Raw genomic sequence first — 19,621 nt, 5'->3', positions numbered from 1 at the left:
GTGGATGCTTCATTGAATCTCCAACTTGACATGTTTATCTCTTCAAACAATTACTTTGATGAATATACAGCATCCGTGAGATTCCCATGCTTGGTGCAAATTGTGCGGATCAACCACAAAACACAAACACAAGATCTATTGAAGAAGTGGCTAAAGCTGATAGAGTACTTTTATCAGCGGTGACAGCATCATGTTGTGGAGAAGTTTTACTGCAGGAGGTCTTGGTGTAGTTCACACAACTGATTCCTCATCTGTTCATGAGGAAAGACATGACCGAAAGAAAAGAAACAAGTTAAAAATTGAGCACTTATGGATCTTCAAAATGGATAATGAGCCTAGCATGCTAATGATCTACAAAGTGGCTATAGGACACAAATGAGTGTTTTGTAGTGGGCTTCACAAAACTCTGATTTCAGCCTGATACAAATCTTGTTGGCAGAGCTGAAAATATCTGTTTGCAGTTGTAGCTGATGTTAAACTGACAGCTTAAAATAAACAAGCCATATGGTAGTCCCTCCTAACATCCCTAAACAAAGCTGAAGCAACATCAGCTTTTATAGCGGCTGCAGCTTGACGTCGATCCCACGTACATTCAGCCCTTCAAGCTGCATCTTGTTCAGCGCTTGTGTTGAACTTTTAAAGCCTTCATTACAGTTATATTGTGGATGATAATGAAGTCTGATGAAAAGGGGAGCAAAGCCAGGTCACAAGTCTCAAGACAGGAGAGAATTTCTGACTTTCTGCCATCACATGCTGGCTAACAGGTAATAACAAGATTGTATATTTGACTCATAAACTGACACAGGCATGCTTCAGATCTGTTCTGAGCCAAACAACAGAAGATTGGCATTGGTTTAGTGTATTTTTAATAACGTGAAATAACAGTGATCACTCTGTCCATTTAAATAAAAACCATTAGAGGGAGGTGTGTATCAAAGACGTTGTTAACACTTGAAAGAACCTGTGCAATATTTCTTCTGAGTGACAGATTGTATTTATCCAGCTTTGTATCTGTGTTGCTGGCTGCTTGTCACATTCAGTTATTTTTTATTATCTTCAAGGAGATTATGCTTCTGGTCTGAGGAACATCCATACATGCTTTGCTTTCATCTATGCAGGGTCGCGGGGGTTCCCATCTCTAGTGGGCATTTGGTGAGAGGCAGGGTACACCCTGGACAAGTCGCAAGTCCATCAGAAGGTAATACAGGACAAACAACCATGCGAGAATGCAGAGAACGAACAATTTTTTGTGCTTCCTGAAGGGCCTGTGTGAGAACATAGCACGGAAATGTACGACTAAAATAAGTGTGAACCACAGGAAGTTTGAAACCTGACAGAAATCTCACTGAAGGTAACTTAGCATGAATTTATAAAGTGGAGAGACGTGTAGCACTGACCGTGTTTTCTGCTTTCTTTACCAGGTTCACAGTTTTTATATAAACTACTGAAAAGTTTACATAAAAACTTCTCCAGTATAAAAACTTACCATACTGGTAGGTTTGGTAAGAGTACTTACCATACTCCTCTATGGTTAGTGCAAAAACACTTACACTTACCATAGAGCATTATGGTAAGTACTAATCTATGGTAAGTGTAAAAATACTTACACTTGCCATAGAGGTACGCGTTTTTACCACTTACCATGCAGGAAGTGCTAAAAACAGAATCGGACACAGAAACTGTCAACGTCTGCTGCTGCTTCCCTCTCTTCACTTTGTTGAAGACAAACGGTGCAAGCGACGTTTTCATTTACCCTCACATATTCATGCAAGGCATCTACAAAACAACCCGAGTTACAGATGTTTTGTTTGTGTCGGCGTTGTCTCAAGTATCCGCCTGAAAATGCTGAAGGTTATTTTCATTACCCGTGTAGAGCAGCTGATCTGCCTTACACGTCCGTAATGTTTTCTTTTCACATATCATCCTTTGTATTCATTTATAAGTTATTAATATTGTTGCATTATTTAGATGCACTCCTATGCTCCTTACTGCCTATTTCCAAATGTTTTCTGTCTCCACAATGTGAACTGGAAACTTTCACAGAGACTTAAATGTAACAGATCATCGGACCTGCTGCTACTGCTAAACATAACAAAGGCAAATAATGATTTTGTATTGGGGTTTTTTTCTATCACATATTGAGGTGTTCACTTATATGGTAATAAATTTTATTACTACTGGCATAAGATTTGTTTCTGCTTTTTGTTGCTACAATTTCAACAAACCTTTATAGTAATGCCTGAAGTTAACATCAGGTTGCAGGCACTAGCAATATAGTTTTTGTTTGTTTATTAATAAAACTGTCCTTATAACCACTATTAAACTTTGTCTTGAAAGTATAAAAACAACACAACACATGGTTAGACTCACAGCTGTTGGTTCTATCTGCTTGAATCTGAATTTGTGCTTGTTCTTGTTCTGACCACAGAATAGGCAACATGCTCTTGCTCTGGATGCTTCTGGACGCTGGAGTAAATGGGGTTCATTTTCTCCAAAGCTATCTGGCCGTAATGAAGCTCCTGTTCTGCTGGTTGAGTTGCAAACTCTTCATACATATCACCAGTATGTATCTAATGAAAAATAAATATTACATTTTTAATTCAAGTGAGCAAATAATCATTCTTAAAATTATATAAAGGTATAGAGTTTGGTAACACTTCCAAGTGAAAATTAACATCTTTATGTCAACAGGGTGATATGTGGATAAGGAAAGAAGCAGAAAAAACAGGATTACCTCATCCATGTTGTTGACAGGTTCACTTTTAGAAGACTGATGAGAGGGCTTGAATTTCCTGCTTGGTGAAATTGATAAAACATAAACAGTGAAGATGGAGCTTATAGTGAGTATAACATGTTAACTATTAGTAACGGCTGTGATAATCACCTATACAAGAAAACAGTCAAAGGTAACAGGACCAAAAGAAACACAGAGAGTCCTGCAGCTGTTCGTATCCAGTTTACTGTTGTTGCTGAAGAGGTTGTTGTTGCCTGTTGTACAGTCAGAGTCTTTCCAGGTGAGTTTAGCGTTTCAACAGAACAGGAGTAGTTTCCTTCATCCTGTCTGCTAACTGCATCTATAATCAGATGGTTGTTTGGTATTTTAGTCAGACTCAGAGGCCGACTGTTAAAGTACCAAATGTAGTTTGTGTTTTCACTGAGAGGACAGCTGGTGTTGCAGGTCAATGTGACTCTCTGACCCTCAGTGACCTCTGCAGCAGGTCGCACATCCACTAGGAGACCTGGAAGACAGTTGGACTAATCAGTGAACAGAAGAGTAACATTTAGTCAGTGGTTCTATGAAAATAGGCTCAGGAGATGTAACTAAATTGTAGTTTAGTCATTTCATAATAAATTACCTCCAGCTAAAGGATGGGTGTCTTATTATAATATTTAAGATATGAAATGTTAATTAAATGTACAAACGTTATGTTTACGTAGACATAAAAATTCCATACTAAGACTTTAAATTTTGTAACATGAACATTTTCGGAATAGAATATAAGAGTAACACATTTAGATGGGAAACCATTACATATAAAAACTCATCATATTTACCTGTTACAATCAAAGTAACTCCAGAAAAATTAGATGATTTCCATATAAAATGGTCTGTTTTGATTCTGAACTCGTATTCTCCTGAGTTTTTCTCATCCAGGTTGTTTAATCTGAGGATGTGTTGGTTCCTCGTGTCATCCTGATAATTCACATCAGTATTATTCTCCATCACCTCTTCCTCCAGCTTTGTATTTATCTTCATTTTATACCAGCGTTTAGTCAGTGACTGTTGCTGTTCAGGATGTGAGTACTTGCTGGAGATGTTCACTGATGAACCTTTCAGGCCACAGATTCTCCTGCTGTCATAATTCACAGTCCAGCAGTTGCTATCATCAACACCTGAAAATGAGAGAATGATAAATTAAAATAATTGCTCAAATTGGGGCCTGCCATGCAAAGCAATGAATTGGGGCCTGCCATGCAAAGCAATGGCAGGAACCTATTACTATTGTCGGAGAAAGTGTTTCTTTCTTCTTCTTTATTTTTCTTCCGTAACCGTTAATGCGGCTCATACCGCTGCGTGCACACCTACAAAAGAGGTATCAAAACCTGCAGAAAATTCACGCCATTCCAGTTATTACTTTTGGTGGGATTCGGGATGAACATGGCGACATAATTCGCAAAAAACTACGAAAAAAACCCCATTATAAGTCAATGGGAAAAATCCTGGAAATACCCTATTTTTGAGGATTTTCTGTGTCGTCACAAATTCACCTAGAAATGCCATTCAAATTTCATTTTGTAGATACGTCTGTGATCTCTTCGAAAGTGAAGACGGCTCGTCGATACCAGTTACGGTTTGTCCACAATTTGCCTCTAAGCGACCCAAAGTTTCTCATTTTTCCTAAAGTTAGAGTGCTTCTCTCGCTGATTAGAGTGAGAGATCAAGACAACTTTTTCAACCCAAATCATTTTTGAAATCGCCATCACGCCCACAAATATCGCACGATTAGTATCAAAATCGGTCCTGACATTGATACGCCTGTCTGCTCCGGTAAAATCTTTTCGAAATTTATCTAGATCGTACGGTTTTCTGTCACGGTGCTTCAGAGCAAAGTCATGCGACAGGATTTTCTGAGGCTGTCTGAGGCTCTCTCCCATGTATTTGAATAGAATTTCAGATCTGGGCACAACATTTCTTTCTCTCATCGCTGTAAATGCTCTGAGTGAGGTACAGATATGAATCTCGGGACTATCGCAGAAGACACATTGACCTCTCATACGCTCGAAACGCTTTTCGAATATGTATTACGGTTCCCGACCAGGAAGGATTTGTTTCCAATGCTTTTTGTCAGTAAAACGTGTTTGCTCAAACACACAATTGTGTGTTTGAGAGCTCAGAGCTCACACCTGCTGAGACCATTATTTACCATAGCAACGGATCTCAAGAGGCTATTGGCTGCTGGTTTGGACTACAAATACGCATCGCTGTAGTTCTATCTATAGTGGACCGCTCAGTTGAAACAGATCAGGACTGAACTGGCCCTTAGAACTAATTGCTGCTATGGGCTGTATATAACTGATTTAACTCAGTAACTGTTACACATGGGATTAGTTTTGAACTTTAAAATTAAGCATATTGAAAATTTCACAATAAAAGCCCTGAATATTTTTACATGACGTAATTGCTCTTTTTGGCTTTATTTGACTTTTTTATCCAAAGCACTGTTACACATGGGATTAGTTCGGAACTTTAAAATGGAGCATAATAATAATTTCAAAATAATAGCCTTGAATATTTTTACATCATGTAATTGCTCTTTTTGGCTTTATTTGACTTTTTCATCCAAAGCACTGTTACACATGGGATTAGTTTGGCCCTTTGAAATGAAGCATACTGAAAATTTCAAAATAAAAGCCTTGAATATTTTTACATCAACTACTTGCGTTTTCAGCATTATATAACTGATTTAACCCAATGACTATTACACATGGGATTAAAATAGACTGTTTTGCATGAGCAGCAGATAGATCCTCTATTGCACATGTGTCAAACTCAAGGCCCGTGGGCCACATGTGGCCCGCTACGTCATTTTATGTGGCCCTCTCCCCCTACCACCGTTTTACAGCCCCATTGATTGACTTAAAATAGTTTTTGAGCACGAATTGACTACAAACTACATATCCCATAATGCCTTCCGATTCTTACCAACCAACATTACGGCTTCTCGCCACTAGAGTGCAGCAGAGTCACCTCAAGCTGATTATTAATTTTCCCAGCGAATAAAACTGAAACATCGACAAGCTAAGAAGCTAAAGAGCGAAGTCCCGTGATGTTTCAATCGAGGACTTTTACCGTCTCCTGCCCCCTGATTTGATGCCACAGCTTCGACTCCATGCAGCTCGTGTTTTGTCCACGTTTGGAAGCACCTATCTGTGCGAACAGATGTTTTCAATAATGACTTTAAACAAGACCAAGCACAGATCGCGCATTACTGACGAAAACCTACACGCCGTTTTGCGGATTGCCACAGAATAGAACTAAAACCAGACATCGACGAACTGACCAGGGGAAAACGGTGCCTGACATCCGGCCAGAAAACATTGGTAAGCACAAACAAACTACATTTAAATAGAATGAATGTAAAACCAAAACTCAGTATACTGGAATATGCATATAGTTTATTGATTTTGCTTGTGTTTTGTTTATTTACAGAACACAACACAATGAGGATGTGTGTGAGTTGGTGACAGGGTGAAGATGGATCAGCGTTGTGTTCAAGGACAGGAAACGTCACCTCATTGTTTTGTTCTTATGTGAAATACATGTTCGTTGTGTAATAAATAACGAAAAAGTTTTGTGAATGAAGTTGAGAGTTAATATCAAAACTTGTTTTTTATTATTTGTCTGCTTATCTTCAAAGCAGACAAAGAATAATTTTCCCAGCGAATAAAACTGAAACATCGACAAGCTAACGAGCTAAAGAGCGAAGTTTAGCTGAGCAGTTTAAAAATACTGAGCATATTTTTAAACTGCTCAGTTTAAAAATACTGTAATTTTTAAACTGAGCAGTAATTTTACATCCATGCAAACTCAAATGTAATATTTAAAACTTGAATACATAAAATCAGTTATTTAACAATATGAGGTGTTGTTTAAAAATAAAAAAGATAGCAATTTCTTTTTATTGCAGAGACATTAGATTCTTAAATTTATGGTATTCTTTAAATGTTGTAATTTTGGTTCATTGTAAACTTTACCTGTAAAAAGTTTGTAGAAATCTTTAACATAAGGTCAATATATATTTTTAAACTGTAATATGTGTGTGTGTGCGTTATTGAAAATTTATATTTGTGACAATCATTAGGTAAATGCTAATGAACTGCCTTCCTGCAGTTTATGAGCATTGAACTGTTACTAAACAGTTCAATGCAAGGTTCATTAGCGTTAGCATTTTAGCTTCAATAAGCTATTAGCTATTTATTTTACTTTTTAGCAATGTTTAGTATACTGAATGGAGTAAATCAATTACAGAAAATATCCTAGTGATTTCCCACATACTGATGAAAGCAATGACGCTAACATTAGCGTTTCTGCTGATTTTAGCTGATATACTTACTTTATAATACTGAATGGTGCACGTCCGCCTTACTTAACGTTCTTGCGATTCTCCGCATGCCACTGATTACGTTGCGGCGTTCTTTAGCGTCGATGCCGATTTGTAGCGTGACGACGCCGGGCCCAGACCCACGGGCGCGCCTTGGCAGGCCCCGGCTAAATTTCTTCCGAAATTTTCTAGTTACAATATAAAATGTTTCTGAATAAACAAATGTTGAAAAATAATACAATTCTCTCTCTTTTAATAAGTATGTCAATACTACAGAATAGTTCATACTCACAAACTTCATTAGAAAGCAGATCATGACGATCCTTCACAGTGCAGAAGAAGCTCTCTGTTGATGAGATGGTAACTAGAGGGCTTTCAACAACTTTCTGTTCACCAGTTTCTGTGTTTTTATACAACTGAAATGAAGTTTTGTTGTCAGTCAGAGAACAGCTGGAGTTACACGTCATCTTGAAATGGTCATTCTCTGATTCTGTCCTTTCAACACGAACTTCTGTTGGGACATAATGAACATGTTTCGGATATTTACTTTTTATGTTGATGAGACAAATTATTGAATTATAAAGAATATTATAAGTAGATAGTGTGAACAGGTTGATAAAGTATGAATATTTCTATAGTTGCTGTAGAAAAATTAGAGCCGATGTAAAACCAGCAGATGATTGTGCCATCACCTGTAGGAAATGTGATGGAGCAGGACTGTTTCTGTGATTTGTAGGAACACATTGTGCCTTCAGCGTAGGTCACACTGAAGCAGCTCCCTGAGATCTAGAGTCAATGCACAGCTTCAGTTATTACAACTGAAAACCAGCGATCAGGCCTGAAACCTGGGAGTACTGATGGACTCTGACCTGAACCTCCAGAGCCACATAAAGACAGTTACAAAGTCGGCCTTCTATCACCTGAAGAACATTTCCAGGATTAAAGGACTAATGTCTCAGCCAGATCTAGACAAACTCATCCATGCGTTCATCTTCAGTCGTATTGATTATTGCAGCAGCGTCTTCACAGGTCTGTCCAACAAATCAATCAAACAGCTGCAGCTGATCCAGAATGCTGCTGCTCGGGTTCTCACTAAAACCAGGAAGATGGAGCACATAACGCCAGTTTTAAAGTCCCTCCACTGGCTCCCTGTAGCTCGGATTATTTAAAAATAATTTTTTTTTTTCAATTTTCAATGTTTATTAAATCCTTCAACAAGTAAACATACAGTGAAACCGATGTTGACAATATCGGTACTGTAAAGTATACAACATTAAGTAGTTATACAGAGAAGGATCTGAGTTTTAACATTTTCTCCCCTGACCCCCCCACCCCACCCTCACCCCTCCCATGCTCCCCCCACCCCAGCCAACAAAAGGAGCTAAAGCAAAAGAAAATATACTAAAATAAAATTAAAATAAAGTAAACAAAAAGTTCAAACACACTGCATCTTTTATTCTGGACCAATAGTGTTTGAGCCTTATCTCTCTGGTTTTAAGAATGGTTCCCACGTACTCTGATACTCCTCAATCTGACCGTTTATTTTGTGTATGAGTCGTTCGTAAGAGGCAGTTTCTAAAAGTGCTGCATACCATTCTGTATAGGTAGGGATATTTTGACCTTTCCAGTGTCTTAATATAACTCGCTTAGCCGTAGTGAGGGCAATTTTAAGCCATTTTGCCTCCTTTGTTCCTATTCCGACCTTGGATTATTTTAAATATTTTAAAGAATAAACTTTAAAATACTGTTGTTAGTTTATAAATCACTGAACGGCTTAGCACCACAATACATTAAAGATCTGCTGTTGTTGCATCAACCTTCCAGACCCCTCAGGTCTTCGGGTTCTGGCTCTGCTCTGCATCCCCAGAACCAGAACCAAAGGAGGAGAAGCAGCTTTCAGCATCTATGCACCACATATCTGGAACAAACGTCCAGAAAACAGCAGAAGAGCAGAAACACTGAGTTCCTTTAAAGAGGCTGTATTATGTAAAATATCATATTTATATCATATTAAAATGTTATTCAGTGATTTAATATGTACCTTGAGTGTCACCTTGATTATTTTCTCAGGACCTTCTTGCTGAAAGGCAACTGTGCTATCAATTGTTCAACCATGCATAACCAAAAATCTCTCCAAAAACATGTAAAATCGTCCGACTATCAGGAAAAATTAAATGGATAAAAATGTTTACTCACTAAAATATTTCCAGGCTCCACATGTGGCTCACTTTGAGATCATTAATTGCAAATAAGTTGAAAACCAGGCATCATTTACCTCCCATGACACAATAAAACACTTCTCATAAAAGCCTGATTAAAAAGCATTAAATACATAAAACTTAGATTCACATGAGCGCTGGGTCAACAGATTATTACGAAAAGGTACATTTTAATTTTTTTAATAAAAGAATTTACAAAGGGAAACATCCAATATAGATTTCTCATCGTCAGTGGTATATTTCAATTATTTCTGCTTATGTGCTTAGATAAGATGCTTATGCCGTCTCTGTTTTAGGAGTGACATGACACAAAAACTATGACAGATGTAGTTGATGTCCAAATAAATAAATAAATTTATTGTACATGTTCTCAGTTTTATGAGAACATGTACTTTGAGTTTCCATTAGCTGTAGACTTAATCCTCTAAAGTGTCATAGATAAATTCTTGAAATATATCTATTTATGTTTAGTGAGTCTATATGGCAGTTTCCCCTTATAGCTTTTAAATACTGAAACAAATTAAATTTATTGAAATGTACCTGTGATGAAATATTCTTTTCCACAAAATTCAAAGGGAAATACTTGGTCAGATTTTAGAAGCCAAATATTGAGAAACAACAAAGAAAGCACAGAGAGGAGGAGGGTTAGGAGGAGAAGAAGAAGAAGAAAGGAATAATAATAATAATATATATTCTCAGAAAATTTTAAATCATATCAAAGTAATAATAATAATAATAATAATAATAATAATAATAATAATAAAATAATAATATAATAATAATATTATTATCTACCCATCTATTTTCTGTACACCCTGGTCCCTAGTGGGGTTGGGAGGTGCTGGTGTCTATCTCCAGCGAACGTTTCGGGCGAGAGGCGGGGTTCATCCTGGACAGGTCGCCAGTCTGTCGCAGGGCAACACAGAAACAGACAGGACACACAACCATACACTCACACCTAGTGAAAATTTAGAAAGACGTATTAACCTAACAGTCATGCTTTTGGACAGTGGGAGGAAGCCGGAGTACCCGGAGAGAACCCATGCGTGCACAGAGAGAACATGCAAACTTATATCTTCGTGGCGCGGTCCATGTTAGCGAAAGTAAGTTAATATGTTAACTTAAGTTCGGAAGCAGGGCCACGTCCAGACCACACCTCTAATTATAAGATAAATACATATTATGTATTTATCTAATTTCATCCCTTTGTCCCATCCATCCATTTTCTTACACCCTTATCCCATTGAGATCTGTGCTGGTGCCCATCTCCAGTGGTCAACTGGTGAGAGGCAGGGTACACCCTGGACAGGTCGCCAGTCCATCACAGAGACAAACAATCATATACACACAAACGCAGACCTAAGGAGAATTTAGAGAGACCAATTAACCTGAACACATTTCATGTTTTTGGACTGTGGGAGGAAGCCGGAGCACCCGGAGAGAACCCACGCCTGCACAGGGAGAACATGCAAACTCCATGCAGAAAAAAGGCCTGGAATTGACCCAGGACCTTCTTCCTGCAAGGCAACAGTGCTACCAACTGCGCCACTGTGCATCATGCCTTCTTTAATAAATCTTTAAACTTATATCTTTGCGGTGTGGTCTGTGCTTGTGAAAGTCAACATGTTACCCCCACACTAAGTCTTCACTTCTTCACCTCCCTTGATCCCCTCATTCCCCCATCCTTTCATCCCTTCTTCAATAAATCTTTAAACTTCAATCTTTATGAGGTGGTCCTTGCAAGTGGATTGCAAATCTTCATCCATCCATACATCCATCCATTATGGTGAGAAGCTTCATGATCTTGGCCCCTAGCATAAACAAGCGTTACTCATTTTCTTCAGCAGGCTGCTTTCTCTTCCATTTTTCCGGTTTCTTCAAACCCAGAGCATGTCGAAGCTTTTTCAGTAAAGGTTTCTTTACCGGGAGGGGAGCTTGTGCTTCGGCAATTACCTCCTGATCCTTCCGTTTTAGCTCCTCAGAGAGCTTATAATTGCGTGAAAGTTGGCGTTCAATTTCAGCTGTTGACGCATCCAGCTCTTTCCTGTACTTGACTTCATTTAAAAAGAGGTCGCGTTTAACTTCATCCAGCTCCTTCTGTAGCATGTTCTTCTCCGCGTGGAGGAATTTGGCCCTCTTTCCGTTACGTATCTCGACCTCTGCATGACGGTATCTTTCATCCCTGTGCTCCTGCTCCATTGTTTCTATTTCTTTTCTAAGGGCTAAAATTTCAACTTCAAACTTCTGGACCATTTCTAGACTTGCGTCTTTGGCTTGGTCCAGCTCTTTCTGGATGCATCTCTGTGCCTCTAGGGAATCGTCTTGCACTGCAGCCATTTTTTGACAAAGAGTTGCATTCTCAGCTTGCAACTCTGAGTAAAGCATTTGGTTGATTTTCACTATCTGCATGAGATTCTCTGTCGTCTTGCAGCTCCCTCTCCAGTGAACATATCCGTTTCTTATGAGTTAAAACATCCATTTCAAATTTCTTTGTCATTTCCCGGTTTGCCTCTTTGGCTTGGTCCAGCTCTTCCTGGATGAATCTCTGTGTCTCTAGGGACTCGTCGTGCACTGCAGCCATTTTTTGACAAAGAGTTGCATTCTCAGCTTGCAGCTCTGAGTAAAGCATTTGGTTGATTTTCACTATCTGTGCATGAGATTCTCTGTCGTCTTGCAGCTCCCTCTCCAGTGAACATATCCGTTTCTTATGAGTTAAAACATCCATTTCAAATTTCTTTGTCATTTCCCGGTTTTCCTCTTTGACTTGGTCCAGCTTGCTCTGGAGACATGTCTTCAGTTCTGTACTCTGTCCTGTGTTTCCATCTTTTATCATCTTAAAAAACCTCTTGTTTGTATTTGTTCGAGAGTTAGCTGTTCTTTCTACGTCCAGCTCTTCCTGTAAAGTTGCCACCTGTTCTGACAGATTAAAAATGTCAGTTTCTAGCTTAGCAAGGACTTCCTGATATAAGGCCGTACTTTCCTGCATTTCTCGCTGTAAAAGTGCCTCTTTTTCTTGAGAAGATTGTAGCTGATATTGGAGGGCTTTATTTTCCATGAGGAGCTCAGAAAACACGATGTCCTCACTGGCATTGGATCCTTGTTTTGCTTCACGGCACACGCCAACGTCGTTTTCACTAAACTCGCATTTTTTTAGTTTGAGTTTCGCGTCATGCAGTTCTTTAGCCAAGTTGTTTGCTCTTTGGCGTTCCTCGTTGAATCTGGCTCTTTCCGAATTCAAGAGCGTCTTTAGCCTGTTAATTTCCTCCTCACAGGAATCACCGCTTTGGGTATCTTTGCCTTGAATCCAGGCATCCTGACTATGCTTGTTTTTCCGTCCATCTTCCTGGCATTGAATCTCCTCTTCAAAGAATTCCTTCGTCTGAGTCTCCATTTTTCTCAAAAACTGTCTCAAAAATTATCCAAACAGGGTTTTCTGTAGAAGCAGTCGTCACTGGACCTTGTGCTTTCTGACAAGCACAAGAACTAATCACTGAACTTCAAGTGAAGTTCTGTGGTGACATCACAACATGTCTTGTGACATCATAGGATTGTCCAGGCTATGGTAACCTTTGACAGTGTTCTAGAATTCTGCACCTTGTTTATTTTTAAAAAATGAACGTGTAATGAAGAGATCTTCATTATTCTATTCATTTATTTTTACTTAAATCACTGTACAGCACTTTTAAAAGCACTTTTTGCACTTTTTGCACTTTATTTAGAACTGCACTTTAAGCATATATTTGCACATAAATAGCAATTTGCACAAAGAAGTCTTAAATCTCAACTAAAAACCCAGCTGGTTAGAGTTGCCTTTGAAGTATAATGGATTAAGAATGTAACGATGGCATTTGACTTAATGTAATGTTTTGATTGTTGACTCTATGTTGCATGACTTTGTGTTGTTATGATGTAAAGCACTTTGAAATGCCTTGTTGCTGAAATGTGAGGTATAATTTGATTGATTGGTTGATTGACTACAGAAACAAACCTTTATAGTAATGCCTGAAGTTAACATCAGGTTGCAGGCACTAGCAATATAGTTTTTGTTGTTTATTAATAAAACTGTCCTTTTAACCACTATTAAACTTTGTCTTGAAAGTATAAAAACAACACAACACATGGTTAGACCACAGCTGTTGGTTCTATCTGCTTGAATCTGAATTTGTGCTGTTCTTGTTCTGACCACAGAATAGGCGACATGCTCTTGCTCTGGATGCTTCTGGACGCTGGAGTAAATGGGGTTCATTTTCTCCAAAGCTATCTGGCTGTAATGAAGCTCCTGTTCTGCTGGTTGAGCTGCAAACTCTTCATACATATCACCAGTATGTATCTAATGAAAAATAAATATTACATTTTTAATTCAAGTGAGCAAATAATCATTCTTAAAATGACATAAAGGTATAGAGTTGGTAACACTTCCAAGTGAAAATTAACATCTTTATGTCAACAGGGTGATATGTGGATAAGGAAAGAAGCAGAAAAAAACAGGTTTACCTCATCCATATTGTTGACAGGTTCACTTTTAGAAGACTGATGAGAGGGCTTGAATTTCCTGCTTGGTGAAATTGATAAAACATAAACAGTGAAGATGGAGCTATAGTGAGTATAACATGTTAATTATTAGTAACGGCTGTGATAATCACCTATACAAGAAAACAGTCAAAGGAACCAGGACCAAAAGAAACACAGAGAGTCCTGCAGCTGCGTATCCAGTTTACTGTTGTTGCTGAAGAGGTTGTTGTTGACTGTTGTACAGTCAGAGTCTTTCCAGGTGAGTTTAGCGTTTCAACAGAACAGGAGTAGTTTCCTTCATCCTGTCTGCTAACTGCATCTATAATCAGATGGTTGTTTCGTGTTTTAGTCAGACTCAGAGGCCGACTGTTCAAGTACCAAATGTAGTTTGTGTTTTCACTGAGAGGACAGCTGGTGCTGCAGGTCAATGTGACTCTCTGACCCTCAGTGACCTTGCAGCAGGTCGCACATCCACTAGGAGACCTGAAGACAGTTGGACTAATCAGTGAACAGAAGAGTAACATTTAGTCAGTGGTTCTATGAGAATAGGCTCAGGAGATGTAACTAAATTGTAGTTTAGTCATTTTATTAGAAATTACCTCCAGTTACAGATGGGTGTCTTATTATCATATTTAAGATATGAAATGTTAATTAAATGTACAAACGTTATGTTACCTAGACATAAAAATTCCAGACTCAGACTTTAAATTTTGTAACATGAACATTTTCAGAATAGAATCTAAAAGTAACACATTTAGATGGGAAACCATTACATATAAAAACTCATCATATTTACCTGTTACAATCAGAGTAACTCCAGAAAAATGAGATGATTTTCTGATGTCTGTTTTGATTCTGAACTCGTATTCTCCTGAGTTTTTCTCATCCAGGTTGTTTAAACTGAGGATGTGTTGGTTCCTCGTGTCATCCTGATAATTCACATCAGTATTATTCTCCATCACCTCTTCCTCCAGCTTTGTATTTATCTTCATTTTATACCAGCGTTTAGTCAGTGGCTGTTGGTGTCAGGATGTGAGTATTTGCTGGAGATGTTCACTGATGAACCTTTCAGGCCACAGATTCTCCTGCAGTCATAATTCACAGTCCAGCAGTCGCTACCATAACACCTGAATGAGAGAATGATAAATTAAAATAATTTTCAAATTACAATATAGTATGTTTCTGAATAAAATAAATGTTGAAAAATAATACAATTCTCTCTCTTTTAACAGTATATTAATACTACAGAATAATTCATACTCACAAACTTCATTAGAAAGCAGATCATGACGATCTTCAGTGCAGAAGAAGCTCTCTGTTGATGAGATGGAACTACAGAGTTTGATCAACTTTCTGTTCACCAGTTTCTGTGTTTTATACAACTGAAATGAACTTTTGTTGTCAGTCAGAGAACAGTTGGAGTTACACGTCATCTTGATATGGTCTTTGTCTGATTCTGTCCTTTCAACACGAACTTCTGTTGGGACATAATGAACATGTTTGGATATTTACTTTTTATGTTGATGAGACAAATTATTGAATCATAAAGAATATTATAAGTGTGAACAGGTTGATAAAGTATGAATATTTCTATAGTTGCTGTAGAAAAAAGAGCCGATTAAAACCAGCAGATGATTGTGCCATCACCTGTAGGAAATGTGATGGAGCAGGACTGTTTCTGTGATTTGTAGGAACACATTGTGCCTTCAGCGTAGGTCACACTGAAGCAGCTCCCTGAGACAGAATCTGAACAGAACCAGAGATCAGGAAGTGTCTCACCAGAAGAGACGGAAAATAAGCTAATCACGGTCACTGACCCACTGAGACGTCAGGAGCTCTGAGATCCTCGTAGCCTTTGATAGCACAGGAGTATCTGACTGCCTGATCACTGCTGACCAGCTCTTGGTACCAGGGGGACCAGTCCTCATAGAGGAACTCTCCGTTCTGGTACCAGATGAAGGCTGCAGGGCTTTCAGTCAGAGAACAGCTGCTTGAGCACATCAGACTCACTTTCTGTCCCTCTGAGGCAGGAAACACCTTTACCTGGAGGTCTGAGATATTGTTAATAAAAAACAAGCATCACTTTAATAATATTGTTTAATAACTGAAACGTATTTAACAAAAAACATACCTATAACCTGGAGCTGAATGCTGTTCTGCTGACAGCTGTCGGTTTATCTGGTCTCTTTAGGAATAGTTTCACTACAGCAGTAACTTTTTGTCTTGTCCTCTGTAGATCTCTGATTGTCAGAGTGAAATATCCTCTGATAAACTGAACTCTTCATGATTCTATGTGCAGACACATCATGATAAACATATTCTGCATTACTCTTGCTCACCATGTACCATTTGACTTTGCAGCTGAATGTGGAGCTGAGCAGCTCAGATTCACTGATGATCCTTTCAAAGCAAAGATGCTGTTTGGTTTTCCTTCAACACCTGAAACAAAGATTAGATCAACTAAAATTTGATTTTTCTGTTTTTGGTGTAATTTCTATAAAGTTACACATTCGTCACACTGTTATGGATTGTGACCATATTTCTAAATACTGCATAAAGGTTCATCAAGTCAAAACTATGTTTTATCAAACAAACTTACAAAATTCAATTAAAACAGCTAAATCAGTTCAACGTACCTGAGATGCAGAGAATATAAACCATCCACACACATCCAGCTGCTGATAAAAACATCATTGTGTTGAATACTGCTATTAAAAAATGCTAGAATTGATTTATTTGCCTTATTCCAGCTGCAGTTTAATGAAAGGTTATTAAAATAGTCGAAGGAAGAACAGTTCAGCTCAACAGCAGTCTAGTGAAAGCTGCTTCATGTGAATCTGTCTGAGAAACTGAAAGTCACTTCCTACTTTATCATTTTCCTTTCAGAAAGAGGAGACCTCTAGTGAAAAACCTGAGACACTGCATCACTACTTCTGTACTGATTTAGGATAATGTGCTATAAAATTCATACATTGTTAAAAATTCATGTTTTTTTTTTACTTTCTCCTGTTTTAAATAGAACACAAAGACACAAGGCTACATCTTAACATAATCAGAAAAACTAACAGACAGTGCTATAGAATCCCAGAAACAGGAAATTGACACAAACATTTTTTTGAGAGAAGAAGCAGAGGAAATAGAAAAGCAGACATGATGCAGGTTATGTGACTTATATTACCAGGGATTCACAGTAAACAGTGAAAGATCAAGAGCTTTCATGAGTGGAAGATCAGGTGAAACACATGATGATGAGGCAGCACAGCAAGTGAATGACATGATGAGTGAAGATCATGAGCGTCAATAAAAACGGGAAGCAAAGCACTTAGTGTTTCAATTGATCAACAGGAGCGAAGACATAAAGAAACTGATCAGCTGGCTCAACACATAGAAGATCTAAACAAAGATGGTTCGATTCCAACAGGAGAGTGTTTGTTGTGAGGCTTTTATTGTGACATTCAGTAGAAATATTACAAATGCTTAAAACTTTGAGTGATGTAAACCTGTTGCAAAACACCTAACATTTTCAATTTGAAGTTGACATGCTGAAAAAGTTTTTACATTAAATAATTCACAAATTACATGGAGTTACTGAGGAGTAAATTTGAAGAAAGCAATGCAAATCATTGTAATTGACCACAGAAGACTATAAATTACAAGTTATCTTTTTTCTTGCACTCATGCTTGACACAAGCAACAACATGTTTTCCAAAGAAGGGCATAAAACAAGTTCAGTGAAAGCAAAAGTAACTTTGATGAACATCCAGAAGATGGAGAAAATGGAAGATGGACAGTAGAATTCTCTGACAGTAGAGACTAGATAAGTTGGATAAAGATCAGCTGATACAAGACATGCATTTATTAATCCATCCATTTACTCATTGGCTACACCTGTTTATAGGGTAGAACTGGTTAAATGTCTTTAGCCAGTACAAGTAGGAAGGACTGGCTAAACACAGTTTGACCTCCAGAGGGCAGCATAACTTACTTTTAATCAAAACCTTTTGCATATCATCCATAACATCAGCAGTTACATTCAACCTCTTCCTGTCTTGGTTTCATCTGTTTGTATTTTGGTCTCTTATTGACTCAAGTATGACAACTGATTGGTAACATGTCTGCTTTAGTTCATCAATAGAAACTATTCATATTGTCATTGCATTCCACCTGACCAATATGAATAGGTTAGAAGTTAACAGATAAGTAAAGGTCACAACAAATTAATAACAGTTTAAAACAGTGAATCATAGTGGTGGTATTTATTATAACCTATAAGTTGTGAAATAAGTAAATTGCTGTCGTTGAATGTAAACAAATGGTCAGTGCCACTAATTAATACCTTAATATATTAGCATTAAACAATGTTCTATTACAAAGCTATTCCAACTTCTCATTCACTCAAACAATGATGACCAGTCAGTGTTTAAACAGGCAATAAAATGGATTGATCTGGCATTAAGTAAATCAAATATAGCAAAATATGTATTTGTCTATATGTCAAAATAATTAGAAATTTGTAAAATTGTATTACTTTCTTCAAATTTGGACTTTTACATGAACTAAAATTGCCATGCTTTTAAGAAATTTGGGAAAGCCCGGATGAGGATGTCATGGCTTTGCAAGGTTCTGACAGGAGGCACATCTCCCTTAAGACTGGTGGATGCTTCATTGAATCTCCAACTTGACATGTTTATCTGTTCAAACAATTACTTTGATGAATATACAGCATCCGTGAGATTCCTATGCTTGGTGCAAATTGTGCGGATCAACCACAAAACACAAACACAAGATCTATTGAAGAAGTGGCTAAAGCTGATAGAGTACTTTTATCAGCGGTGACAGCATCATGTTGTGGAGATGTTTTACTGCAGGAGGTCTTGGTGTAGTTCACACAACTGATGTCATCATGAGGAAAGACATGACCGAAAGAAAAGAAACAAGTTAAAAATTGAGCACTTATGGATCTTCAAAATGGATAATGAGCCTAGCATGCTAATGATCTACAAAGTGGCTATAGGACACAAATGAGTGTTTTGTAGTGGGCTTCGCAAAACTCTGATTTCAGCCTGATAGAAATCTTGTGGCAGAGCTGAAAATATCTGTTTGCAGTTGTAGCTGATGTTAAACTGACAGCTTAAAATAAACAAGCCATATGGTAGTCCCTCCTAACATCCCTAAACAAAGCTGAAGCAACATCAGTTTTATAGCTGCTGCAGCTTGACGTCGATCCCACGTACATTCAGCCCTTCAAGCTGCATCTTGTTCAGCGCTTGTGTTGAACTTTTAAAGCCTTCATTACAGTTATATTGTGGATGATAATGAAGTCTGATGAAAAGGGGAGCAAAGCCAGGTCACAAGTCTCAACACAGGAGAGAATTTCTCACTTTCTGCCATCACATGCTGGCTAACAGGTAATAACAAGACTTGTATATTTGACCCATAAACTGACACAGGCATGCTTCAGATCTGTTCTGAGCCAAACAACAGAAGATTGGCATTGGTTTAGTGTATTTTTAATAACGTGAAATAACAGTGATCACTCTGTCCATTTAAATAAAAACCATTAGAGGGAGGTGTGTATCAAAGACGTTGTTAACACTTGAAAGAACCTGTGCAATATTTCTTCTGAGTGACAGATTGTATTTATCCAGCTTTGTATCTGTGTTGCTGGCTGCTTGTCACATTCAGTTATTTTTTATTATCTTCAAGGAGATTATGCTTCTGGTCTGAGGAACATCCATACATGCTTTGCTTTCATCTATGCAGGGTCGCGGGGGTTCCCATCTCTAG

General features: G+C 38.0%; 1 protein-coding gene and 1 long non-coding RNA gene across 2 annotated transcripts; both read right to left on the bottom strand.

Moving 5' to 3' along the window:
* Nucleotides 1-1,110: 1,110 nt before the first annotated feature.
* LOC116719380 (uncharacterized) lies at nt 1,111-11,659 on the bottom strand. The gene is made up of 6 exons (XM_032561878.1): nt 11,276-11,659; nt 7,796-7,889; nt 7,396-7,614; nt 3,556-3,894; nt 1,642-1,654; nt 1,111-1,171 (listed from the first exon to the last, which is right to left on the bottom strand). The coding sequence occupies exons 1-6, from the start codon at nt 11,657-11,659 to the stop codon at nt 1,111-1,113; spliced, it is 1,110 nt and encodes a 369-aa protein (XP_032417769.1).
* A 1,832-nt stretch (nt 11,660-13,491) lies between these two features.
* LOC116720806 (uncharacterized) lies at nt 13,492-13,998 on the bottom strand. The gene is made up of 3 exons (XR_004339462.1): nt 13,966-13,998; nt 13,817-13,874; nt 13,492-13,652 (listed from the first exon to the last, which is right to left on the bottom strand). It is a non-coding gene; the product is annotated as an uncharacterized LOC116720806 (long non-coding RNA).
* Nucleotides 13,999-19,621: the final 5,623 nt, after the last annotated feature.

The sequence above is a fragment of the Xiphophorus hellerii genome, chromosome 5, assembly GCF_003331165.1.
Source record: "Xiphophorus hellerii strain 12219 chromosome 5, Xiphophorus_hellerii-4.1, whole genome shotgun sequence".
Classification (NCBI taxonomy): domain Eukaryota; kingdom Metazoa; phylum Chordata; class Actinopteri; order Cyprinodontiformes; family Poeciliidae; genus Xiphophorus; species Xiphophorus hellerii.
This window is presented reverse-complemented; position numbering and strand designations above follow the sequence as displayed.

Excerpts from the sequence above, each read along its gene's own strand:
- LOC116719380 (XM_032561878.1), bottom strand. The coding sequence starts at position 11,659 with ATGGCTGCAGTGCAAGACGATTCCCTAGAGGCACAGAGATGCATCCAG. Across the intron at positions 7,890-11,275 it reads TAAAACGGAAGGATCAGGAG|ATCTCAGGGAGCTGCTTCAG; the intron begins GTAATTGCCGAA and ends CATTGACTCTAG. Across the intron at positions 7,615-7,795 it reads CTCCATCACATTTCCTACAG|AAGTTCGTGTTGAAAGGACA; the intron begins GTGATGGCACAA and ends ATGTCCCAACAG.